This window comes from Gobius niger (assembly GCF_951799975.1).
Source record: "Gobius niger genome assembly, chromosome: 13".
Classification (NCBI taxonomy): Eukaryota; Metazoa; Chordata; class Actinopteri; order Gobiiformes; family Gobiidae; genus Gobius; species Gobius niger.
In genome coordinates, this window is record NC_136864.1 from 19,132,977 (window position 1) to 19,160,928 (window position 27,952).

Consider the following 27,952-nt stretch of genomic DNA (forward strand, 5'->3'; position numbering starts at 1 on the left):
CACCCCCTGACTCCTGCTCCTCATCACCGTGACGTCAGGGCCGGGCACCGGGGAGCTGTCCTCGGCTCGGGGTGCTGCTGCTCAAACAAGATGGCTGTGTGCGGAGCAGGTGGAGCAGTGGCGGAGCGCAAAGCGAGTTGAGGCAATGCAGAGGAGGGAGAGTAGAGGGGGCGAGGGCTTTACTCCAGTGTGTGCGTCTCGTACTGCCAAAAGAGCAACAGCCCCACGTAGAAACAGACAGGCATGGAATCCAGTCTTGGACGGAGAGGACTTTAGTTTGCGTTAACACGGGCTGGTATTTTTTTGAGTTTATCCCTTCACCAAGCCACGGACGGTCTGAGCAAACACATCCCGGAGCAGTAGAGGACAGCGGGGGAGCCTCACGCCGCTAACAGAGATGTCCCTGCTCTGTGTAGGAGGTAAGAACACGTCCTATGTGTCAAATGCATCCCTGGTTATCACTGCGACTGCAGCAGTGGGTTGACAGCTGTTCGCCTGGAAAGAAACTCGCCTGGGTAGCTCAGGTTTTCTGCTGAATAGTCCAAATTAAACCAGAGCGGAAACCTACTCGTTTCCCTCAGACGTAGTGGTGTGAAATTATCTATGGACAAAAAGTGACAGGCTCTGTGAAAGTAGTCATTTAAACCTGAGCTTGTGCTCTGATTTCCCGCCTTGAAGATGATCCTCTCTCGCTGTGTGATTGTAAAATGCTGTCCTATAGCCTTTTACACAGTGAAAAACCATGTGTACAGGCTAGTCCAGACAGTGTAGCCTCCTATTGTCAGTATTGTATATAGATAGTTTAGTCTTTATAAAGAAATTGTTCGTTTAGTGTTTATAGACACTAGTGACACCGTGTGAAATTGCCTATTTGACCTTGTATGATGTTCCTTGTCATGATCAGCTCTCTGACAGTGGACAGGTATATTATCGGAGGTGTGAATATGCCACTGTTTCCTGGCTGGTCCTGTTGCGGATGCTGTGAGTGTGTCATCTCGTGTTCATTCATGCGTGGGCAGCCCGAAGGAGGAGTTGGACGAGGAAAAGCCCCTGTCTTCCTGCCTGCCTGTGTGTCTGCCTCCCCTCCACCGCGGCTCTTCACCGTAGGCGTGAGGGAATACTCGCAGGCGTGTACTCTTGACTCCCCAAACGATGCGTCACCGCCCCAGCATCTATCTATCTTATCTATCCCACCACCCAGTATCACATGATGCTGCTGCCCTGCTAATGAGGAGACTGTTGCACCTTTAGGGTCTACAAGAGCTGGGTGGAACTGCTCATTAAGGGAAACATACCAGACATTTGCTCAATATCAGAGGTAGAGGCAAAAAAGAGGCAATCAGAAATAATCTATAAGCAGGGACATGTATTTTACATTTATCCCACGCTACATTTTTCTATTAAAGTGCCAGTGAGCTCGGGATTGCGTTGTCAAAACCACTTACTGGGAACCCTCATAATAAATCAAAGGACATGTTATGTAAAATAGTACATCAACATATCCACATTTGTTTGCCTCTCTTTCCTCCACTTTTATGTTGTTTTTAGCTCACGTTTCCACTAAAATGGCGGATTTCTATGGTACCATTCAAATTCATTGTGTTCACTCCCAAACTCTGTTACTGTTGCTACTCGATTGGCTTTCAACATCTGACACAACCAGCTGTATTTACCCTGGTTTGGATCAACCAACCTACAGCCTTCCAAATTGTACAAGCCAGCCAAGTAAGGAGGATGAAATAAAAGTGGTTCAAAGGCACCTTTTATACGTCAGTGCCTTGGTAAATGCCAGTGCAGGTCCACCCACTGTCTGTCCCTGTGCTCTGAGTCAGCCCCTGGTGCCCTGAAGACTCGCATTCTCATTCATTCATAAACACAGACTGCAGTTGTCAGTGCCGTGGACTGCCAGACTCACTTAGCGAAGAGCTCTTTCTCTCTTGCTCCTGTTACATCATTCATCCTACCTGACCATGAGCTATTTACAGCCTCTTCAGAAACAACCGCCCGCCTCTTCAAAAAGCCAGCGTTTCTTTATCCGCAGGCAGCGCACAATTGTGGCACAGAATGCACTTTATTTGGTCTTGTGGATATTTACTCGCTTTCAGGACGCGTCTTTATTTGGGCGGTGAATCAGGGAATGACAGTCTCTGCTAGATACATATCAGCAATTCTTTGTGCAATCCAATTTCCTTGTGTTGTTGACTTTATATCTTCCTAGTTGTTGCTCAAGATTATTCTCTTAAAAGAACCAACATGGTCACTATGTTGGGCAGTATTAAACTGGGGGCGGGAGTGGTGCAGTGGTCCAGTGACTCAAGCTTTCTGAGGATGGGTAAGGCCACTCGAACTGATTGTGACTGGAAGGACAATGGGCATCTTGGGTAAAAGTCTATCAAACCAGCATGCAGGTGGTTATTTGTGATTTGGGGAGGGGTTCCTTGGTGTAAAGCGCCTTGAGTGCCTAGTGGCGGTAGAAAGACGCTATCCGAGATCTAGAATCCTAAAACAGAAATGTTGAAAAATGTTACTGTAAGGACTGTTTGAGCTGGGACTACTCTCAGGATCCATCCGGCTTTAAAATATTTGTCAAATTATTATAGTTTCCCCCCATATTCTATTCTACATTACCCATGCTTTAGAAAAGACACACAGTGATTAGTTGTTTGCGTGGAATATGCTGGAACAACTCGAGCAGGGGTGTGTAGTACGGTGTGGATGGCCACAGATCGGTGGTCAATGCAGTAAAACATTCTGGGTGCCTTTAAGAGAGGCCACAGTCTTTTATTTAGGCTTGGAACCCTCAAGGCAGCTCTGTCTCTTAAGGAAATGTGCTTTAGGGCCACCAAAAATGGGTATGAGGACCACATTTGGCCCCCCGGCCGCACTGTGGGCACCCCTGAACTAAAGGGATGAAATGCCACCGTCACAGAGAAGTGATGGAGGATGAGGCTGCTCTATTTGTCATGGGGCGGCTGAACTCAGCTTTTACATTTCCTGACAGTTCAGTAAGCAGTCTTGTCTTGATTCCCTGTGAGTTTTTGGCAGCCTCCTTAGCTCCCCTGAGTCACGCTGTGCTGTGTCAGAGGTACTTCCTGGATGAAGTATGGTCACGAAGAGGCTGAAGATTTACTGTAAGGGCTGAGATTGTGCGGTGATCCTCTGATTAAAAACACTACTTGATTGGTTTTGTGTTTAGTTATGGCTTTGCCCTCATTTCCAAGCCTCTGCACTGATGACCCATTTCCTGATTCCATTTGACACCCTGTAACAGGTTTATTGCCTGAGTTATTGAGCTTTAGCTGTATAGCACATGTGTGTGAGCAAAGGGTCATCCTGTCTGCGTTGTGGACGGATACACGTGTGTAGTGGTGACTAAATGATGTTTGCAGAGCCTTATGGACATTACCCTCCATAACTCACGCAGTCTTCAAGATTTATGGCCAAGTGTGATTATTAAACCTCAACTCTCAGCCGTCAAAAAGCCAATTGCCTTTTATTGATCCCCTTCACATCCCTATATATAACCAGGGCTATTTTTGGTGCAGGCTCAAGTACCACAGGGGGCAGTAGGTTCCGGTGCAGTGCATTTTCAGCCATTCAGTGGGTGCAGAATGTGTTGTGACTCGGACTTTGCTTCAATTTTAATCAGAGTGTGAACTTACAAGTGGTGTCTGTTGGATTTCCGAACAGTAGAAGCTCATAACGTTGTATTCACATTGAAGGCCGTACTCACTAAGGCAGAAAAACTACACACACACACACACACACTCTGCACTGTGCACACTTTTGGTTTAGGGAAGTCTAAAATGCCATTAAGTACTGTAGTATGAGAGACCTCTAAAGGTGGGCAATAAAATAATATCACGATTTTCTTCACCTAAAAATCCCAAGGGGGTTGCACTAAACACAGAAGCACTGAATCACCATTAGATTTTTATCATCAAATTGCCCCGCCCACCGTGATCTTACAATTTACCAGTTTTTGTTATTACCCATATTGTGTATTTTATTCTATGTTTAGTAAAAACACTGCACTACACTCCATTATAACAAATACACATTTCCATACATTTTACAGATCTTAAACAAGTTGCACATACCCATTCCATTACTCTGCTTTAATTTGAACCTTTATAATAGTCTGCTGTTGGTAAAGTGCAATGACACAAGTGAGAGTGTAGAAGAAAAAAAAGTGTGTGTAAACGTGGCCAATATCAGAATGCTGTGTGATAAAAGTGGGAATTAGTCGAGGGGTAAGGATGTTTTCTGAGCGCACTGTAGTAGAAAGCATTTTTACCGTCACTGCAATTTTCTGAATCTCTTCCAGTGCCTGAAAATAGAAGCGGTCCTCTATAACCTATATCTCTCCAGGCTCAGTGATAAATCAGCTGTATCTCTGCAGAACCCGCTGGGCTGTGATGCTATTTAAGCCCTCTCTATCAGCGCAGCATCTTCAAACATATATTTCAGGTTGTGGCTGGGAAGAAAGACATTCATCACCACATTAAAACTTCCTTTGTAAATTTGTTGAGTAAAATTTGCAGCTATTATGTTTTTTTCAGGGAATAAATATGTTGCAAGAACAGCAGGCTACCTTAATACTTACTCGGGGTAAAGGGAGTAAACCTGCATTCTCTGGGCCAGATCTTGTGCCTGGTGCAAGGACAGCGCAAGCTTTAAGCGCTATGGTTATCTTCCATGGGCGCAACTGCCATGTGCTTGTGCCACTTGTGAGAGGGCGTCGCTTATAAAAAAGAGAGAGGACTGAGGTGTGGTTTATTACAAGCAGCACTGAAAGCGGTCTCTGATGGCAGTTTACATCGCACTGCCTTGCGTTCTTCCTTAAGCATTATAGGCTAAAAACTAAAAACTTTATGAACCCTATTGTGAGCTACACAATGTTCGTGTCCTGAGAGAGAGAGATGTAGCCTACAGCTGGTCCGTAATTGTGCTAACATGACCAAAACAAAAGCACATGTTCACCCCCACTCCCCCACAACCCCTCTCCCTCGCCCACTTCCGGCCGTGGAGCCTGGTTGGAGGACAAGGCTGTTGTACATAACATCGCCGTTGGTCATGAGTGTTTCTCCACCCCACATACTTCCCACTTAACAGCGTTAAGTCTGGAGTGGCAAGATCTGAAAGTGCGCTCCTACTAAGCACAAAATGTTACCCTATAGTCTGTATTTAGAAACACAAGATCCCTCTGTCTTTCATTTATTTAGCAAAGTGTGGGCCCTGATACTTTCATTTCATTTATGAAGTTGGGAAATTCGATGTAGATGAATGTTGAAGTGACACAGAAAACAGAAGTTGTATAATGGCTTTATGAATATATTACATATATATATTACATTTATGCTCAGATTGTACATGATTTGCCAGGCTTTGAAGATATCCAGGGCTTGACGTTACTGAGCCAAACACTGATGAGAACTGTTCCTAGGTTTGCCATGTTTTTGTTGTACGTTATAGAATAATTTGAAAACATTAAGGGGCTTCTAACATTTATACCCATATATCCTTTCACCGCTTGCTTTTGTGCCGTGTGACGTAACGTCCTAAGTTTGGATTGTAGAGCAACTCCTGCTGAGTAAGGCCATTTTCAACACTGCCGTTCTCTTTTATTCCCGTTACCATGGAAACCCAGCTTGTCCGGCCACTGGGGAATACTGACAAAAACCCGCGCTGTTCGTCAGAAAGTGATTAACAAAATCCGAGCGGCTGCGGCATCAGATGGGGTGAAGGATGTGGATGTGGTGCATTGGAGCGCGTGTGTCTGAGGGAGCAGTTTGGACCTTAAGAGCCAGGCGTAGTACACCATTAAAAATGCATGTGCGCATTTCGTCAAAGCTGGTAAAAGGTGCTGCAGTGGGGAAGCCTGGACTTTAACTGTATCCTGACACATCCCACTCGCACATGTGCATTTGGGCAGGGCGGGAAACACTGTCTGTTACATTAGGAGTGTTTATTGCATTTACTGTATTACCCAAAAGCTCCACTAACACGCAAGTACCGCAGTATTTAAGTACACCCTCTTCATAGCCTCTTTTTGTTTGTGTGTTTGGTTCTTTTATTATTAGCAACGTGGCTGTGTGAAAATAGGCTAGAGGCGGCAGGTGAAGGAAACAGAGCAGATGGCGCTTCTGTGTGTGACTGTTTGCCTCTCTGTGTGTTTTCACAGTGAAGAAAGCCAAGCTGGATGGACCCCAAGGTAAGACATGTGAACCAAAAACATGCCAGGCACGACAATGCATGAGAGCGAGTGATGAAGACATGTCGCTGTATTTGGAGGCAGTCGTCTATTTCAAAGTCAAGAACAAAAACATTGCAAGGTTTTGTGAAAAGTGTTTTGTTGGAAAAGCTTTAACGGCGCACTCTTATACAATACAGTACCTCAAGATTACCATATATTTGCATTTAGCTAATGACAAAAACTCATTCACACTGTTTGAGAGACAGATCATATCCATTGTTTATGTTTGGAAGCTAAAAAAAAAAAAACAGTATGGTATTATTTATCTCATTTTGAGTAACACAATGACATAAACTTAAGAAAACCATAAAGTCCCCAAAAGATAGAACTTTGGTCAATATCATGTGTTATTGAAACTTGTTTGTTTATCTCCTAAAGCACTTTGCTGACCCCATGTCTCTTCCACAGAGAAGTTCAACACTTATGTGACTCTGAAGGTACAAAATGTGAAGAGCACAACCATCGCTGTCAGGGGCAACCTGCCCAGCTGGGAGCAGGACTTCATGTTGTGAGTGACACCAACCATTATAGTTGTTTCTGAACCACTTCCATCCCCTGTGACCTTTCTCTTCCCGGCTCTGTTTCACCAACTTCTGAGCCGCTTTAATCGCAGCCTCAGCCTCTCTCTTCCTCAGCCTTGGCTCGGTCCCAGCCCTTAAACATGTCTCATTTATCTTTATCATGTCAGCTACTCCTCACCCCACGCTAGACATGACTTTACCCCAGCCTTCGCTTTGCATTCGTCTGCACATAAACATAGCTTTGGGCTTTCTGTTCAGTTGATAATAATCATTTGCTGCCTCATAACTATTATATAACTGTATTGTTTGGGCCGACAGTGCAGTGGCATATGGGTAATAATAAATGTTGAGTGAGTATCGCTGGGCGTGTGGGATGCGGAGCCTGGTGCAGTCGTATCATGTTGGGGGCGTTGAGCACTCCACTGGGTTTGCATCAGTCAGGCCAATGTTACGTAAGGTTTGGGCTGCAGAGCAATTGGCCCCCTCCCACAAATTCACGGTTCCCCCTTGTTGAAGCTATGAATCAAACAAGCACTTTTCCAAAGAGGAGTCGCCACCACTGAGATGGGAAATCCAGTTCTACTTCTTAATTAAAGTTCCCACTCTCTCCTCAGGGCTCGCGATACAATCACCTCCTCCAATGCCTTCGTCACACTCTTATTCACAGCCCTTTCACTCCCACTTTGTGTCCTCTTGTAAATGCTCTGTGTTTGATATGCCCTGGCTTGAGTCCAGGGATTTACCGCAGTTTAGCTCCTCATTCATTTTGAGTGTGTCTCATGTTAAGTTATGAGATGCTATTACATTTGATGAAGATTGTGATCATTATAACTAAATTGTATGCAACTACAATGTGAAATATCTACAATTTGGTCTTTAATGTGACAATGTGCCAAAAAAACAAACAAACAGTTGACCTATTGCGTAGGTGGCAGTGCACACTTTGAAACCCAGCTCCTACAATTTACTGAATGCCTCTCAGTGATTCACACCTCATTTCATGCTGTTACTGTGCTTTCCAGTAAGAGGCTACAAGCTAAATGTCAAGAACATTGTGTTTGGTGGCTTATGTTTTTTGTGTTGGCATTGCCATAATCAGACGTATATTGACTTGAATATACTGTCGAGCCCAAATAATGAATTTTTTTCCTCTCGGTTTTCTCTTCAGTGAAATCAACCGGTTGGACTTGGGCCTGACAGTGGAAGTGTGGAATAAAGGCTTGATCTGGGACACTATGGTTGGGACAGTGTGGATACCGCTGCGCAGCATCCGACAGTCAAACGAGGTACACAACTGATAGGCGCTAAATATACTTGTGTAGAAGACTAGGCCAAAATTATTCTCTTTAGAAAGCGCCAAAATGTGTCCCAATACTCTTTTCTTTTTTAAACACCAGACCTGGTATTCCTTTTACTAAGCAGGCTCTAAAGAGACTCAGTTGGAACATATGATTCAGACCTTGTTATGGGCTGTGGTAAACTGTAACTAAAAGTTGCAGTTAAAAAAAGTGAGCAAAATATACTGTAGATATAAGGTATCCAACCCCTTTGCAATTTCTTGCAGGTATCATTGGAACTTTTCTTTATATGGGATTTTTTAACCTTTTGAAACAAACAAGGTCCATTGATAATAAAGCATGTATCATAAAGCATAAACATGTTGGCCAAAACAATAGGCTTAATCTGTTCCAGTAATGTCATTTTTCCTGTTGCTCTTCCTGACCTGTCTGTCTGGTGTTGACAGGAGGGTCCTGGGGAGTGGCTCACGCTAGACTCTCAGGTCATCATGGCCGACAACGAGATCTGCGGCACCAAAGAGCCCACTCTGCACCTGGTGCTGCTCGACACGCGCTTCGAACTACCGCTGGGTAACACCACTAATCCTTCACTTCTACCAGATCAATGTGTAATCCAAATCAGGCTCAATACAGGGCAGAGAATGGGAATCAGAAACGCTCGAAGGGTGTCATCTATCAAGGCATGTGCTAAATAGCGGGTGCAAGCTGAAACATGCAATATGCTGTTTTATTGGCATATTGCACTTAATTTGGTGTTGCCTGTATTACAGTGTTAGGGCCCCGAATCTGATATGTAAATGAGCTAATTCTGTGTGAGTTGAAAATGCATAAATGACTCTGAGCTGCTGATCCTCTTCAGCACATGCAGCCTCAAACAAAATTGTATGGTAACTTTTGGTATAATTGCAAGGATATCACGATATTGAAAACAGTTCTTGAATATTGCGATTCATTCTCATACAGCGTTACTTAACAGCAATACTTGACTGATTAAGTGACCTGCTGTATTTAATTAATGTTGCTTGTGTTTCTTATTGCGTCAGAGACCAGGAGTTTGTGCTTTTCTTCTCACTGTTCCTCTGAGCATTGATTCAGTCTCATTTTCCCACTGTTTCTTTCCGGGGGTCGATACGGCACACCTGACTCTCCAGTTTGTCGACTGACCTATTTATAGAGGTTTCGCTTGAGTGCTCCTTGTGTAAACGCCAATTTTCAATGCCACAGTGTTCTCCGAGAGATATTCACATTGCTAAAACAGTCTTTCAAGGATTTCATCTGTGAGATTAAATAGCTCGCTGGAAACTATTTTAAGCTGCTGGTTTCTGCGTATGTTTTTATTTTTTTACCGTTTGTTTTGTAATGTTTAGATATCCCTGAGGATGAGGCACGCTACTGGGCGAAAAAACTGGAGCAGCTGAACGCCATGAGGGACCAAGATGTAAGATGCCAAAGTGTTTCTGTGCGCTTAAAGAATATATGAATTAGAGTTACACAAATGAGGCTTTATGGTTAATGCGCGGTGCCTGTGTGATTCCAGTACTCGTACCAGGAAGAGCAGGAGCGGCCCTTACGGGTGCCCGGAAGTCAGTGCTGTAAGTACCGTTTCGATCAACTCGCCTGTTTTTTCTTCACATTAGATCATGTTTCATGCTCTATATTACTTAAGAGAGAGAAATGTGTGCGTAATCACTAGTGTGCGTAAAGACACTGCTCGTCTGCACCATGTAAGATCAATATTAGGATCACATATCCAGTGTTTAGCTTTTTCTGAAATGCTCCTTTCGACTATTGCCCTTGTCTGCCTGTCCTGCTGAGCGAGCTGTCTGGGGAGCGTAAGGAGAGGCCCGGTGTGCTCTTGCAGACAACTTTCCGGTTGCCAGTTTAGGCAACCTTGAAGAAGAATCAGAGAAGTCCTGTCAATCACTCATCCTGTGTTTTATTGCAGGTAACTGGAGTCTGTGGGGAGACCAACAAAGTAAGTGCACATGGTGTTAGTGACGGGCTGTTTTGACACCTCTCTCGCAGTGTTTAGCAGATGGCGTTACTGTAAATGAAAGAGCTGAAGGGCTGAGTGTACTGCAGAAAGAAGGATGCGGATTGTGGGGACATACAGTACTTCAAGTGAGAAACAGTCCAGTGCATTCAATTAGTGTTTTGCACACCCACACAGATGGAAGTGAGCATGGGCTGTCCTTTGTCATGAAGCCGTGATGGTGAACAGTGAATAAGCCTGTAAGACTGCTAATGCTGCCCTCCTCGTGATGTGTTGAAACACGTGAAAAGAGGAAGTGTGATTCAGGAGAGGGAATGGATTTATGTTCATCTCTGATGAGCGAGAGAAGGAGCTCTTATAGCCGTCATTACATGTTTCATATATAGATGCACTCTGTGTGACCCATTGTGTGCGCTATAAGAGCTGAGCTGTGGCAGGCAGCCAGCTCATCTATATTATCCACCATAATTACTGAACAAAAGATTAGTTCACTGTTGATAAGTGCCTCTTATCACTGCACCACATGACACAGAGCCAACTAATACATTCACTTTCAATATATTCACTATTTTGCTCAATTTCTCCTTTGTCATAAATTTTGGATGTTTTTTGTGCCTCTGTAGATGATGACCAAGACAGCGCTGTGGATGACAGAGACAGTGACTATCGAAGTGAAACCAGTAATAGCATCCCTCCTCCTTATTATAGCACATCACAGCCCAACGCCTCTGTCCACCAGTATCCCATCAACCAGCAGAACCGCAGCTCCCGGAGTTACTCTTATCCCCGTTCAGGCGGAAGCCAGGAGCACGACTACCAACACCAGAGGACAGTCAGGTGGGTGTCTGTGTGTGAGTGCTCACCCAGAAGAAACACTAGTCAGCACGCCTCAAATACACCGCAGCTGTATCCCACAACCAAGGGCCCTCAGCGGCTGAGCTGCCTCGTAGAGAACGGTGTTAATGCAACCTCTGAGTTTGCTGATAAGTTCAAGCCTTTTACGAAAATAAAAATGAAAGTCGGTGGCGTAGCGGTTAGCGCTTGTGCTTCACAGCTAAAAGGTCTCCCCCACCACTAAAACATGTACAATAGTCCAGGTTGAGTGAGAGTGTGTTCGAGAGCGCTGAGAGTGGAGGACAACGGAGGGAAGTTATACCATGGCTACAATCCGGCGTGGTGTATTTACATGCATGAGTCCCATATGTGTTCATTAACATGCACTGTCCCGACCAAATAAACAAAGAAATGCAAACTCCCCAAATACACAGCAGAAACAGCTGTGCTTAGAACCCCCCGGCTTTGCGCAGCCTCAGCGCTTTCCCATCTGCTAAACAGGACAATTATTGAAGCTTTGTGAGTCCTCGTGCAGACTGATCCGCTCCTCATTTCACTTAAAAAAACATGTGTGTGTATTTCAGGCCTAATGGTGTAGGTGTTGCATCTTTCCACTCTATGAATTATTCATCTGAAATGATAATGGTTAATAAATAAAGATCTTCTTCTTCTTCTTCTTCTTCTTAATACTCTACGTACTGCAAGGTTAGCAGCCAGTGTACTGGACTACGCAACCTCCTAAAACTCCCAACAATTTGTCGCCATCTCCATCTTTCTGCTCTCAATACCCAGCAATATACCAAGATACCAATTCATTTGTTGGTACATTGGTCAAGAAGTTATTGCTCAGTAGTTCCCAGGGTTAGGTCCTCAAGAAACAGAAATAGAAGATTATTGTATGAATGTCTAATCCTTAATTCACTCTATGACTCTTTTTGTCTTCTCAGTCCAACTGGGAGCTATGCGTCCTCAGCAGAGCTCAGCCGGTGCAGCAGTCAGTTGAGTGAGGAGGACTATGGCGGCGAATACGGGGAGAGGGACCCGTACGACGAGAACGACTCCTACCACTCGTGCCACTCCTCCGTCAGCTACAGCAAAGGCTCCCCGGACTGGGACGAGACGCAGGGGGCATACAGTGACGAGGGGGGCTACAGCAAAGATGGCGGAGAGGATACAGCTCTGTACGAGGAGGAAGAAGGCGAACTGTACGAGGGAGAAGAGGAGGGGCTGTATGAAGATGACGAGATGATGTACGACGATGAAGATATGTATAACTTAGATGGGACTCTGAGTGAGGACATGGAGCCTCCCTTCACCCCCACGCCCACGTCAACTGCCCCGCCCGGGTCCCTGGATGCCCCCAGCAGTAGACCACCGTTGGAGAAACAGTCATCGGTGAACCAACAGCAGCCTCCTGCGCAGCCCCCTAACCAAACGTCTAACCAGGCGCATCCTCCGAACATGCCACCGGCCGCACCGGCGAATCAAGCCGCGACGCAACCTCCGAAACAGCCACAAGCTCAGCCACAGCCAGCACCTTCTGCCACTTCCTTCTTCTCAATGGCCAAACCCTTCACATCAGCCGTCACAGGACTCGCCTCCTCTTTCTTATCTTCAGTCCCGACAGCTCAGCCAACCCAGCCACAGCCTCCCGCTTCCAATATGTCCCAACAAAAGACCAACGCTGCCAGCATTGTCCCTCCATCCCACCCAGCCACTTTAGCAACCACACAACCGCCATCTTCTACAGTGGGCCAAGAGCAGGCCGTGTCCAGTGCTCAACAGCCACAGCCCGGTCCAGGGGCCACGGAGCCCACAGTCAGTGAAGAGGAAGCTCTGCTGCTGCGAGAGGATGAGGCCTGGAGGGAAGAGGAGATGATGAAGATGGAGGAGGAAGTCCAGGTACCTTCAGCACCCATCGAGGAGACGGTTCTCATGGAGGAGACAGAGGAGCGCAGAGAGGACAGCAGGCCGCTCACACCAGTGGAGGAGAAAGAGAGACCGCCTGAGAGGTATAAGGCTTTGGTCTTAGCGTTTCATTGACTTGATATCTTTAATGCCAGATGGTGTAAAAGTCAAGAGAATCCAGATTTACTTAATGATGAAACTAGACACATTCAAAATAAGTGTAAAGTGAGACATAACGGCATGAAGACAAAATGTTCTTCACACATTAAACTTTAATATGAGCTGTAGCTGGTTCTTACGTAAAGCTGATCTGTGTTGACTGTGCTGATCCAGGCAGAAATTTGGCTCAGATGCACACATGAATTATTATGTAGTGGAATAAGAAGAACTTGGAAAGTGTTTTTTCCGCCCTTTTGTAGCTAAAGCAATACCAAGTAACTTGTTTACCTTAGTAGTCCCCCTGTGGGTAATACAAGTGTTAATGTGATGATTGGGGGGTCTTTCATCTCCCCCTGGTGTCTCTGTCCAGAAAACCACCCTTGCAGCTTTCCCTGCGCTAACCCGGAGCACCAATACATGCTAATGGAATCACGAAGAAGCCAACAGGCTAACGCGCAAAGCTAACTGCCAGCTAGTGCCACTTAAACAGTATTTGCATCCAAGTTTAAGTGAAAAAAAATTAGCTCCATTGTGTAATTGGATGTACAATATCCCGCTCTACCTTTGTCTTTTCTGTCAGCGTAATATTTACTCTAGTGGACAATAAATGAGTAAAAAACTGTAACATTCTACGACACCTGCAGTGGCGCTTATGACCTCTAGGGGCATGAGTTACTTAGTACTGCTTTAAAGGAAGTTTCTTGGTTGTTTCACCTCAAGCAAATGGTACGAATACAAAAGAAATTAAATTGAAGGAAAAGGAATAAATGATTATTCCTCCGTTTTATGGTTCTATATGACAAATAATTTAGCATAGGTATCGAAAAAAATATCGTTCAGTTAAAAGACTAAAGTTACAAAGTAAAATATGTAATAAACATCCAACGTAAACTAAACCTCACACTATAATTCCTCTCCTACAGTGTTCCTGTTGTAGAAGAACCCAAAGAGCCTGTGGACCCGGCGGTCAGAGCCAAAGAAAACTGGTTGAGACTCTACAACAAAGTTTTAGAGCAGATTCGGGAGGTAAGTCTGTGCTGAGTTGTCTCACAGAAAAGCACAGTTAGGCTTTGAAGTTGTGCGATGTGTAATTCAAAAGGTCCTAAAAGTGTCTGCTGCATCTTTGAAAAATGCATGTGTTGCATTATTTATCATCAAAGACGGGGCGCATACAGTGGCTTCTATTTTGATAGTGTTTCAGAGTTTGAGCGTCGAGAAAGCTTTGCTAATGTGCTTCATGTTGTATAATTAATAGTGTTTGAAATCACTTCCAAGAAAAAAAAAAGTGTTGCTCCTGATGCATCAATGGAAATACCATTTTTCGTCATACACAATTTTACACATTAATTTGATATTCATTGCTTTTTCCTTATGTTGTGCTGATAATAATCATTTGCTTCACCGTTTGTGTATATATTTATGTATATTCATTTTGTACATTTTCAGTCATCCTTTTTGTTCTGTTCTGGTCACTCCACTTGCTTTTCTTTACAGTTTTATGTTATTGCCATTGTGACACTCATATGCACCTTGCACGAGCATCACCAGACGTTTCTTAGAGGTGGGTACAATGTAAAAGCTAAAAGAAAAAGGCATTATGTGAAATTTGAACTCAATATTACAAGTAATGCATGGTTTAACTCCTGCCTTTAACCTCTTGCTTTTACTTCTTGCTCTTTGAATTTACGGATTGTAAACACTTATTTCTGTATGTTAAAAGGGGGTAAAGAAATGACATTCATTTGTAAATTATAAACAAAGGCAAAGGCAACGATGAACTAAAACACTTGTGTTTGTTTTAGGCTCGTGGAGAGACTTCCAACTCACTTTGGTTTGGTAAGGGAGGGTACGTATCAGCTATTCTTAAACAATAATTATATCTTTTGAGAGTAAATAAATGCTAATTAGTATAGAAAAACTTGCCACCTAAGCAGAGACAACTTACTGTAAAGACGCCACATCTGCCAGACTTAGAACAGCGGTGTTTCCCGGGAATCCTCCCTTTGGCTGGGTCTGAGGCAGAGACTTACTTTGATGGCATTTGGCCAGTCCGTATCGAGCGGTGGTGCAGGTCATTTTGTAGATGAGGAAAGCCTCCTGTAACTCTGCATACAGGAAGTTGGCCAGAAATAAACTGAGCAGATACACTGATGGGAGGAACATCATTCATTCCAGAAATCTTTGTAAATAAGTTCTCCGACAGACGCCCTTGAGGGCTCCCTTACACATGTAGGGAAGGCAGCACATGAATATTAACTATAGTCATGTCATCTTACAGTTTTGGTATTTGTGTCTTCAGAATAGGCGGTGCTCTTCTCAGTATCGACAGCATGCCTGACCTTCGCAAAAGGAAGGCTATTCCTCTGGTCCGAGATCTGGTGAGAAACAACAACACACATACACACGCACACATATCAAAGTAAGCAAAGACAGTTATAACACTATGATGCCTATACTGTGTGTTAAAATTGTCTATTCGTTTTCCTTTATGTGACTTCTCCTTCATGACCACACCAGGCCATGGTAAGAGCTTTCTCATGTGCACGATCTATTTATCTGAAGATGTCACCCTAATAACAAAATCTCTCTTTAATGTTTTAGTCTTTAGTGCAGAACTCTCGGAAAGCTGGCATTACCTCTGCCATGGCCTCCACTACACTGGGCAATGAGGAGCTGGTGAGATTCAGTATATCTATAACTTACTGGTTTTAGGAGTTACTTTTCAACCATTTAAAATAAGATAAGATAAGCCTTTATTAATATCTCAATTTAGAAATTAACCTGAGTTATCAGCTCTCAATAACACCAGGAAATGTGCAATATGCAATTACACGCTGCTTGTTGCTGTATTTGCAGAAGAGCCACGTTTATAAAAAGACTCTACAGGCTCTCGTCTATCCCATCTCTTCCACAACGCCACACAACTTTGAAGTGTGGACAGCCACAACTCCAACCTATTGCTATGAGTGTGAGGGTCTGCTGTGGGGCATCGCTCGACAGGGCATGCGCTGCTCCGAATGTGGAGTAAAATGTCACGATAAGTGTCAGGACCTGCTGAATGCTGACTGTCTGCAGAGTAAGATTTCATCTTTTTATTTCATTTGTCCAGGATATCCATATTTACTTTAGCGTACAGCGTATGGCATGGCATGTTTGTTTATACTGCACAGTGATACACAAGGTAGCTCAATGTGCCATAGCGTGGACTATTGATTACCCCGATGATCATGCCTCAGAAGAACAGAGTTGTGTATTCTTAAACTTCATTGCAACAAGATAATTAGTAAAAAATTAAAAGTACAATTTAAAATTCCCCCCACTGGATTTGTTGCCTCTGTCCTATTACAAAAATGTAAACCCGCTGGCTCCCTCTTCTCCTTTGACGTCCTATTACTCTTGTCCTCTCCCGTCTCTCACTTTCTCCTCCCTCTTCCGCTCCCATTTATCTCCTGAGTAATGTACTGTCATACTCCTGCCTCTTTCCTCTCTTATGGTCTTTGCATTCAGGCGGCTTTGTCTAATTCAGCTCCACAAGGGAAGACTTATTTCCCATACAGATTTTAGAGGCAATCCATGCGATGTATAATTCATTGGTTTCCTGTCTCTAAAGAGACTTGAAAGATCCTGTTACTAAGAAAAGCACCTCCTTCTGTTTGCTATTTCCTCCTCAACCAAAATGAATGTATACTTTATACAATAATATACATTTAATTGGTAACATTAAAAATACATCTGTGTACCTTTAGGAGCTGCTGAGAAAAGCTCCAAGCATGGTGCAGAGGACCGAACACAAAACATCATCATGGTCCTGAAAGACCGGATGAAGATTCGTGAAAGGAACAAACCTGAGATATTTGAGCTTATTCAAGAAGTTTTTGGGATGGACAAGACTGCACATGCCGCACAAATGAAGCAAATTAAGCAAAGTGTGCTGGATGGGACATCCAAATGGTCTGCGAAGATCAGTATTACAGGTAACAGGAATGGTGCCACATGAAAATAACATTGTTATGTTTTTGTTACATGCTCTAAAGCTGCGCTAAATGTGTGTTTTAGTTGCATGTGCCCAGGGCCTGCAGGCAAAAGATAAAACAGGCTCCAGTGACCCATATGTTACTGTCCAAATTGGAAAAACCAAAAAGAGGACCAAGACCATTTATGGCAATCTCAACCCAGTCTGGGATGAGTTCTTTCATTTGTAAGTACAGAACATATTGTATGGTGACTGTGTATGGTGTTTGTCACCACTAAAAGTATCGTAAAGTCAGTCTGATTTTGATCATTCTTCTGACTGTGGCTCTCGTAGTGAATGCCACAATTCATCTGACCGCATCAAGGTTCGAGTTTGGGATGAGGACGACGATATAAAGTCCAGAGTAAAACAAAGGTTTAAGCGTGAAAGTGATGACTTCTTGGGTCAGACCATCATCGAAGTCCGTACTCTGAGCGGAGAGATGGACGTCTGGTACAACCTAGGTGAGTTTGAAATGTGATTGGCAGATTGGCAGCTTCGCTTCCGTCAGTCTACCCCAGGGCAGTTGAGTGACGACAGAGTAGCACTGTGAGAAACTTGTCAAACACAGGCTTGTAAGGTGCAATACAAGTGTAAGCTATTGTTCTTATATTATTATCAATTTATTATTATTATTGTTGTTGTTATTATTACCATTAATATTATTCTCATTATTAGTATTAGTATTTTATTATTATTATTTAAACATTACCTACAAATCACATTCAATACTTGTTCTGTGTTTGTCTGACAGATAAGAGAACAGATAAATCTGCTGTATCAGGCGCCATTCGGATGCACATAAGTGTCGAGATCAAAGGAGAAGAGACAGTTGCACCGTACAGTGTGCAGTACACCTGTCTACATGAGGTCAGTCTGAAAGGCGACGAAACAGCCTCTTCACATACAGATGTAACGGTTAACTCTTACATTTCTTGCATTGTCTTCAGCATATTTTCCAGTACACGACAGAGGAGCAGAATGGTGGCGTGGTGAAGATCCCAGACGCCAAAGGAGACGATGCTTGGAAGGTTTATTATGAAGAGACAGCTCAGGAGTTAGTGGACGAGTTTGCCATGAGATATGGAGTGGAGTCTATATATCAGGCGATGACGTTAGTCCCTAAAACTTTCATAACACCCTTTTTCTTGTTCTGTAAAAAAAAAAAAAGCTTGACTAAATGATTCTTTTTTTGGTTCCACAATAGTCACTTTGCCTGCTTGTCTTCGAAGTACATGTGCCCTGGAGTACCGGCAGTCATGAGCACCCTTCTTGCCAACATTAACGCCTACTACGCCCACACAACACAGTCATCCAACAACGTCTCTGCTTCAGATCGATTTGCAGCCTCCAACTTTGGAGTAAGAATAATAATGTTAATTGCTGTGTTTTGTGGAGATTCAAATGTAACACTTGAAAAACCTGAAATATGAATTGCCAGCCTACATTGCCTCTAGCTGTAAAATAAGCCCGTCCTTCTTTACTTGTTCTGTTGACACAAGCTAGTGGCACTGACAAGTCTTGCAGTCTTGGTTTGCGGAGGCACTTATTGTAACTGTGATGTCTGTTGCTGAAAAATTTCTCTCATTTGTGTGTCTGCAGAAGGAGAGGTTTGTCAAATTACTGGATCAGCTGCACAACTCATTAAGGATTGACCTGTCCATGTACAGGGTAAGCCTTTCTAGACATAATTTCCTATTGTCTCTCCATGTTGCACCTTTCTATGTTAAGATATTTATAGATTAACCCTTTCCATATATTTCAAATGATCTTGTTTCTATCTTTAGAATAATTTTCCTGCCAGCAGCCCTGAAAGACTCCAGGATCTCAAGTCGACCGTAGATCTGCTAACAAGCATAACGTTTTTCAGGATGAAGGTAAACGTTTGTACTTACGAAGGCAACCTCCGGCACATTTTGAAAACCCGGCACATCATTACCCTGTTTAAATAGTCGCTAATTTCATTGTTTTTGACTGCGTTCAGGTCCAGGAGTTGCAGAGTCCCCCCAGGGCCAGTCAAGTGGTGAAGGACTGTGTAAAGGCCTGCCTAAACTCCACCTATGAGTACATTTTTAACAACTGCCACGATCTGTACAACAGGGAATACCAGACAGACCCCGTAAGGCCATAGCATCACTTTATCTTGGATATACAGTAGTGTTTAACAGCTGAATAACAAATCTTACCAATTCTTCTACTCAGTCAAAGGCCGTCCCCCCCGATGAGCAGGGGCCCAGCATCAAAAACCTGGACTTTTGGTCCAAACTTATCACTCTCATCGTGTCCATTATCGAAGAGGACAAAAATTCCTACACACCTTGCCTTAACCAGTAAGTATAAACTAAACTAGACACACCAAGGTTTTTAGCATTACAAGGAGAGTGTTTACCTTAAGCAGTAAAAGTAGAACAAGCTGTAAGATGTGGCGGGACATGGAGGGATGTGTTTGATAAACGCTTTGTCACAAAACACACAATAGGTTGTTGAACATTTTAGACAAGGAGTGTGCCATTTGTTATGTAAATCAATCATTTTGTATATTAATCACTTGGCAAAATTGAAATCTAAATGTGTGGGGTAACAAAGAAATAGATGGTCTTGCTTTACAACAAAAGAGGGACAGGTAGTCAGCCTAAGTATTAAATATTAGCTTTTTTTTTAAGTTGTCCACAGATCCTAAGGATGTTGAAGAGCTGTTGATGCAGCTCTGTGATTATATAAAGTGGGCTGGGTTAATAAATAATTGAACAGCGTTACTAAATACAGAGCTGTGTTTAAGATCAAACTCTCTTCTGCCCCCTAAAGGTTTCCTCAAGAACTGAACGTGGGCAAGATCAGTGCAGAGGTAATGTGGAACATGTTCGCACAAGACATGAAGTACGCTATGGAAGGTGAGTTTGAGTAAATAAATGTTTTCCAGCATGGTAACAATAAACCTAACCTGGATTATCGTGTTCTTTGTCACATCAGAGCACGAAAAGAACCGTCTGTGTAAGAGTGCAGATTATATGAACTTGCACTTCAAAGTGAAATGGCTGTATAATGAGTACTGCAAAGAGCTGACCACTTTCCAGAAACACGTGCCTGAATATCCCGCGTAAATATTTTCATTTTTGCAATACCTGGATGTACCCAGGATGTAGATGCTCAAACTCGTCGTCTCTTTGCAGCTGGTTTGAGCCATTCGTCATCATGTGGTTGGATGAAAATGAGGAAGTGTCCAGAGATTTTCTCCATGGAGCCTTGGAGAGGGACAAAAAGGATGGGGTAACTGTTTTTAAATTGTGTTTGTGCCTTTCTTTCTTTTCTCCAAACACTCCTGCATCTTTAAACATAACATGCTGTCAACTTTATGGTGGTGTGAATGTGTTTTCTATTCACCTGAAAACCTTAATGTATGGCTTAAAGGAATAGGCCACCGTTTTTAAATACTGACATATGTTCTTAACTCAGTACTTAAAAACGGTGGCCTATTCCTTTCAGTCTAAGGAAATGATGCTACGAGGCTCACTATGATTGTACCATGAGCCCATGCCTCATCACATTCTGCCTTTTGGATAGGAAGTGACCTGCAAAGAACTGGTAGTGAAATGGAACTAAAGTTAAAATTCAGTTCTGCTCACACAGCAATACAAGATGGGAGCTTTTGACCCCCCACCTGCAGCAATCCCACATTTCATGCATTTCTCATGCAAATGGGCCGCTAGCATCTGTGCAACTGACTCAGCAGGTTTCACGCAGAGAAGAGAAGCTTGAAGCCCTCAAGGCAATCAATGAAGACTCAATACCAGAAGCAAATGCAAAAATGTGCGACGGAGAAGAGGCGGCACACACACACTTTCCACACTCCTCACAGTTTGCATATCCCTGCATAGCCGCACAGCGAAAAAGGTCGATACAAAGCAGCTGAAGATTCTCCCCAACTCGTATGTCAGAAATCCTCCGGGCCCAATTACCGTCGCCTCCAGCACCTCTGTCTTCCTGTGTCAGCGGAACAGCACTCCCAAGACCCAGTCACACAACACCACTCACTACCGGGCTAATGGCCGGGCGGGTAATAAGGCCCTACTCCCCATCATAGCCCTCTTATGAGCCCATCAAAAGCAGTGATTTAGACTGTACACTTCTGTGATCGCTTTCTCTTGGAAAAGCCATGGCAATTTCCACAACCCGCATCCTCCAATTACAGGTTCAGTCAGAAGTTATACAACAATAACTCAAGCAATGGTGGTGCATTGAAGTTGACTTCCTAGCCCGTAGAATTACATAAGTTCTGATAAGGCATCGAGCTACAGAACAGCACATTTTCTTGCTTACATAAATGAATGAACTCTCACTGCTGCCTATTATACTCCCACACATGAGAAGGTGCCATGTTGAAAATATCTCCCTCTAATCCTTAATGGCAAGTGGTCATAACGTTGCTCTACGTCCTGCAGGAGTTATATGTCTGGCCTTTCTGTGTCACTTCAGTTCCAGGTCACGTCGGAGCACGCTCTCTTCTCCTGCTCCGTGGTGGACGTCTTCTCCCAGCTCAACCAAAGCTTTGAGATCATTCGCAAGCTCGAGTGTCCCGACCCCCAGATTGTTGGAAACTACATGAAAAGATTTGCAAAAGTAATTAAAATAAAGGCGTATCCTAAACTTTTTTGAAAATGTTTCCTCTAAAACTGTCCATTGTGTTTTAGACCATAGGGAATGTACTTCTGGCTTATGCTGACATCATCGCCAAGGAGTTTCCAAATCACCTCAAAAAGGAGAAAGTGGTAAGTAGGACCTGGTACGAATGCACATTTTAATATAAAGTAAATGTGTGTTTCTGAACTGAAGGGCCTAAAAGTGGGTTGAGGGTCAGGGATGTTGTGAAAAATACTGTATTAATGACATTTTATTTAAAAAAAAAACAATTAAAGTGAATTCCAAACCTACAGAAGTGAGAAATAACGTTTGTAGTAATTTACTTTAAAGGACACCTCATTTTTTAAAGTAGATATTTTTCCTTGAGAACTAATTTGATTAAAATCAACACTAAATACCAGCTAACTTCAGCCGGTCAGTCTAATTTATTCCAGTGTAATAAACCACTCTTTGCTGTAGTGTCTGTGCTCAGGTTGTAGAGTTTCAAAGTGAATTAGGGTTAGCTAATTAGCAGAAAGTGCTGTAGGCCTGAGGAGAGAGGCTGTTCCCAGAGAGACCAGGGCTCTCTGAGGAGCAGTAATTACTGAAAGCACCCTGTTCTGCACCACCAACAGGCATGCCAAACCCCTCTAAAAAGTTTGGCAGTTAATCTTGATAGAGCGTGGTTTAACCCTGAGGCAGGGACTGAGAGAAAAGAGTGTAATGATTCTGCTGCTTTGTCTTTCAGCCATGCATCATCATCAATAACATTCAGCAGCTGCGGGTTCAGTTGGAGAAAATGTTTGAGGCCATGGGAGGCAAGGACGTAAGTATAAATGTCCAAATAATGAAATCCAGCTTTATTAGTGAAATGTTTTTTTTTTTTTATAACTTGTAACACATCTCTTTAGCTAAACCCTGAAGCCAGTGATTTCCTCAAGGATCTACAAAACAAACTCAATAATGTTATGGATGATCTGAGCCGCATCTTTTCTGTCAGGTACGTGAAGCCATCCCATAGCCAGCAGTAGTTCACTTACAGATCTGTTCTTATGGGACGTCATTGGTGTGTGGTCTTGCAGTTTCCAGCCCCAAATTACGGACAATGTGAGACAGATGGGCGATATCCTGGCACAAGTCAAAGGTCAAACTGTTCCAGCCAATGGCAGTGTTGTTCAGGAGGCTGACAACGTTCTGCAACCCATCATGGACTTCCTGGACAGCAAGTAAGTTGAAAACGATGAAATGATTATTGGAGTTGCACTTTTTACTTAGTAGATAGCAACATTTTATCAAAACATTTTTTTGTGTGTTTCAGTCTGTCGTTGTTTGCAAAGATCTGTGAAAAGACGGTGCTGAAGAGAGTGCTGAAAGAGCTGTGGAAACTAGTGATGAACACGATGGAGAAAATCATTGTGCTTCCAACACTCACAGACCAGACGGTGTGTAAACCAACCACACACATTAAGAATGCCTCTCATTTTCATAAACTCCTTCCATTGACAATGTCGCCATTGCTTCATTTCTCTCTCCATCCCGGCTTTAGGTCATAGTAAGTATTGTGCAGGCTAATATGTTTGTGTTTAACATCACTTAGCATGAACACAGGTCTGTTGTTGAAGTAATGATCACCCTGTTTAGGCAACAAAGGGCACAACAATCTTCTATGTTAAAGTTTAGATACCAGATGTCGTCAACAACCTTTCTGATCATAGCTGTAATTTTGTTACAGGAAAAAGATGTGTTTGAATACATATTTTCCGTGGTTCACTTAGTCTTGTCATATTTCTGTACTGGTCATATTTCACGCACTGGTTGGTTTCACCTCGTCCCACCACAGTCCAGACCTGCATTTCCCTCTGTTACTAACCTCTGTGTCTCTTACAGGGAACTCAGATGATCTTCAATGCTGCTAAGGATTTGGGCCAGCTCTCTAAACTAAAGGTAAAAGTAAATAATAATAATAATAATAATAATAATAATTATTATTATTATTATTATAAGAGTAATGTAAGTCTACCCAAAATGATAAGCTGCCTTTTGTTTAATCACGGTGTCGTCCTGCAGGAGCACATGGGGCGAGAGGAGGCCAAAGCTCTTACTCCAAAGCAGTGTGCTGTCATTGAGCTGGCTCTAGAGTCTATAAAGGTACTCCTCCTAACCAGAGATTTAAATGGCCACTGGTCTGTTTGTATCTTACATAGCTCACAATCATCTCTACATCCATAGCAATACTTCCATGCTGGTGGAGTGGGGCTGAAGAAGACTTTCTTGGAGAAGAGTCCGGACCTGCAGTCACTGCGTTACGCTCTGTCTCTGTACACACAGGCCACTGACAAACTCATCAGAAAGTTTATCCTTTCTCAACACGTTCAGGGTAGGAACATAAATTGTAATGCAAATCTCTTTGTGTAATAGAATGAGAGAAATAGGCTTATAGAGTCTGTTAAAATGTTTCATTTACTGCTCCATTACCTTGACAATGCAACAAAATGCAAATCAGGACTTTTTTTCCCCCATTCCTCTGCAGTGCACGGAGGGAAAGGGATCAGGTACACAGCAAATGAGGACACACCGCCAGAAAAACGTAAGTTATATCATTCCTATCCCGCCAGATCTGTCCCCTACACAGCAATATGGAAGGCTTTATTAACTACAAGAGAGAAATGACTTCAAAACAGCTCTGCTTGTGTACAAGTCTTTCCATGGTCTTGAGCCAAAGTACATCTCTGACATGTTAGAGCCATATGAACCTTTTCAGGCTCTGGGATCCTCATGCAGTGGTCTCCGGCTGGTCCCAGAGCCAGGACTAAACACGGCGAGGCCGCGTTTTAGTGTTACGCAGCTAAAATATGGAAGAGCGTTACAGATGACGCGAGGCAGGTCTTAACTCTGACAATGTTCAAATACCACTAAAAACAGATTTATTTTCGGTGTGCATATGACACAGAAAACATTTTATCCGCACTATTCGCTGTTAATGTAGGTAATTAAAGCTGCACCATCTGAATCAAACCTGGAAAGTTGAAGCCAACATCTCTTTGCTGTTGGCTAAATGTGTTAAATCACCTTTAATGATTATGTTTTTTGGATAGATTATATCTGCCTTGTAATTTTACAGTGTGAAGCACTTACTTACTTACATTGCCTTGATAAAATATTCGGCATCCTAAAAACCACAGATGCAAAACAGGTGCACCAAAGATGTGCAGAGAAACCTCAGTGCCATCTGAAGCAGACTTAGATCCTCCTTGTGAGCTGCTGTATTCTGTGTGTGTGTCTCTGCAGCTGCTGGAGTGGATGCCGTTGGCGAAGTGATCATGCACGTGGACATCTTACCCCAACCAAATGGAGAACATAAGATTGGCATCAAAGGTAAAAAGGAAAAGGCTGCGCTGTATTAAAATCTCATCTTAATAATTATAATGATAATAATAATGCATTAGTCTTATACATTGCTTTTCCAGACGCTCAAAGTCGCTTTACAATTTCTTGCATTTTTCATCAACTTCATACTTGGTGGTGGTAAACTACTTCTGTAGCTACAGCTGCCCTGGGGTAGACTGACGGAAGCGAGGCAACAAGTCTGTGCCCCTCCGAACACCACCAACCACTCACTGACTACATTCACACAGGCTTCCTGATTCTCCTAGCCTGGCCTTAAACTCCGGTCAATTGTAATGTGATGGGATCGGGTAGAGCAAAGGCGGCTTTGCTCCTTGTGCGGGATTAACACAGCTTTTGTCCTGCAGTGGTGGCGGCGAATGACCTGAAGTGGAAGGCACAAGGATTCAGACCGTTTGTGGAGGTCTACATCATTGGGCCTCACCTCAGCGACAAGAAGAGGAAATTTGCAACCAAATCCAAAAACAACTGCTGGTCTCCTAAATTCAGCGAGAGCTTCCAGTAGTACGTATCTGCCGATTTCTAAGTGTGCACTAAAGTGTTCAACAGGCTTTTGTGCAAGTCACAATAATGTACAATGTATTAAGGAAAATTAGTTTAAATTGCAACAGAGAAAGAAGAAAGTATGGACCTTTGGCACTGGTCCTGTGATAGCCCAAAACACACCAAAAACACTGTTTTTAACTTTGCCAAAGTTTCTTCATGTCAGAAGTATCAACATTTTATTAAGATCACTTTTTCCTGTATGTTATCTTTAGTTGATTAGAAATGATCACATAAGTGCCTCAGTAATGGTCCTACAGTATGTTCAAATGACTGAGTGCCTGCTCTCTGCTCCCTGTGCAGCTCCCTGGGCACAGAGCTGGGTCCGGAGAACTACGAGTTGCAGGTTTGTGTGAAAGACTACTGCTTTGCCCGTGAGGACCGCTGTGTGGGAATGGCTGTCCTTCAGGTCAAAGACATTGTGAACAAGAACAGCATCACCTGCTGGCTGCCTCTGGACAGACGTGTGTACATGGATGAGACGGGGCTCACAGTGCTGCGGATCCTGTCTCAGCGCAACAACGACGACGTGGCCAAAGAGTTCGTAAAGCTCAAATCAGACCAGCGCTCGTCGGACGAGGGGCGGAGCTGAAGGGGCTCACAGGCACAAAACAAAAGAGACTAAACACGGAGTATTATAGTATAGAAGGTCACTAAATAAATATGTGCAATCATAAGCACACACAAAACACTATTGTAAATACAGCTCATACATGGCAATGTTACCAATGCAAACATAAACCATGTTTATAAAAGTTCATATGAAATACCTTCAACAGACCTCTAGGCTTTTGTTGAGCCTTCCATTTAACACTCACTTGATCTCTTACACCAGACATCTCACTTTTTATACGCTGTACATGTAGATGTGCTATAATGCAACTCTGATAACTACAAAACCATGTGAATAGTTTCAGAATGACCACTTTGCACTTTGCTTCTTCTTGGTGTCAGGAGAGCAGTCTTTGCCTATAGCGATGCTTTGTCCGTTTGTCTGCCTGCCTGCTTGACTGCGTCTTTGGTCTGATGTTCTTTCGTCATTATTGACTCTGTGTTGTAAGTCAAGGCCCTCACAAGGGAAGCACCACAATACTGATCAGTCTCTATGGCCACTGCTTGTCTGTCCCGTTACAAGCGTCCTGCATGTAGACCCCAGGATCACTGTGAGTTACTTGGCAATTGGCAACCACTTACCTTTACTATGAAAGGTGGGTGTGCTGTCTCCTATATGTGTGCGCATGGTGCATATAACCCTGGAAAAAGAAGGTTTAACAATAACCAACGTTATCTTCCTTATCAACAACAAGCAGCATACTGAAATTGTCATTTTTCTTTCAGTTCACTTCACTGCAACAAAGCAATACATCATATCCTGATACACACGTTCATTGAGCAAGCATCACCTTTGAAAAGGGCTATGGGGAGGTGGACTGAGTTGTTTGTTTACACTAAATGCGTACTGCCATGCTTTTGCTAGCAAAATGACCACACACTTTATCTTTCTGTTGTGTCAATACAAACACTTGGATTGTTCTGCAAGGGGAATGTTGTTGAGCTGGGTAATTATCTAATCAAAGCCATATCATCGGACATTTTTGTCAGTTTGCTTCGTGAAATGTTTAAGTCCTGTCAAAACAATAGTTTGTCAAGTGAGGTTTGTCAGCTCTTACATCAGGAAAAGAAGACAGCTTAAGAAAGTATTTAGCTTGCACATTATTAATGCCAGTTTTTGTTTAAATGTTTCATACACACTGCTTTGCCTTATGTTGCTGTCTGCGTTGGTTGTCTTTGTTATCTAAGAATTAAGAGCAATATCTTATCTATACCCATCAACTGTATGCGCTGTCAGTAACTGGAACAAACTGCAATATCCTGGAAATGGAAACTTTATTTATAAGAAATTATTTTTTGATAGACCCATAAACTCTATTTTCCACATACATTATGTACATTAACTGCAATACAGGAAGACTAGAAAAAAAATTCTCTTAGAAGGACCAAATTTGCACAAGCGTTACCTTTGGGGTATTAACAAATATAAAAAGCCATTGTGTCACTGTCCATTATAGATTACTGTATGTATTAGCGGTATAAACCAATCCCTTTACCTTGTAGAGCTAAAAATGATTAGGCCATGTTGGTGGGTTGACAGCGTGATTGGTCGGTCACATGTTGTCCTTAGTACTGCTGAATCGAACCAAAAACACTGTTATGAATGTCATTTCCGCTCAGCAGAGCCTTCCTTAATAAACAAGTTGTCCAAACAGAGCCACGACTGACTAAAAACAATACCAACTCCAGCCTTTGATATTGGCATCTAAACCAGTGTTTCCCCAAGTCCCGGTTTTGGTAAAGCTCAAGATGAAAAAGCTCCTTCCACAAGGTCTTGGGTTCAATTCCTGGACT

General features: G+C 43.1%; 1 protein-coding gene across 1 annotated transcript; it reads left to right on the top strand.

Annotated features, from left to right (window-relative positions):
- Positions 1–30: 30 nt before the first annotated feature.
- Positions 31–27,912, top strand: LOC306972786 (protein unc-13 homolog A). Its single transcript, XM_079569492.1, has 41 exons — positions 31–419; positions 6,185–6,214; positions 6,665–6,764; positions 7,946–8,063; positions 8,522–8,645; positions 9,443–9,513; positions 9,613–9,667; positions 10,021–10,050; positions 10,692–10,905; positions 11,850–12,914; positions 13,893–13,995; positions 14,772–14,815; positions 15,269–15,374; positions 15,571–15,645; positions 15,826–16,045; positions 16,716–16,943; positions 17,026–17,167; positions 17,276–17,445; positions 17,736–17,851; positions 17,932–18,095; positions 18,189–18,342; positions 18,584–18,652; positions 18,769–18,858; positions 18,966–19,100; positions 19,184–19,311; positions 19,787–19,872; positions 19,952–20,078; positions 20,152–20,248; positions 21,455–21,598; positions 21,670–21,747; positions 22,347–22,424; positions 22,510–22,598; positions 22,681–22,824; positions 22,917–23,040; positions 23,486–23,542; positions 23,666–23,746; positions 23,828–23,975; positions 24,129–24,185; positions 24,887–24,973; positions 25,351–25,507; positions 25,850–27,912. The coding sequence occupies exons 1-41, from the start codon at positions 398–400 to the stop codon at positions 26,136–26,138; spliced, it is 5,616 nt and encodes a 1,871-aa protein (XP_079425618.1). The 5' UTR covers positions 31–397; the 3' UTR covers positions 26,139–27,912.
- Positions 27,913–27,952: the final 40 nt, after the last annotated feature.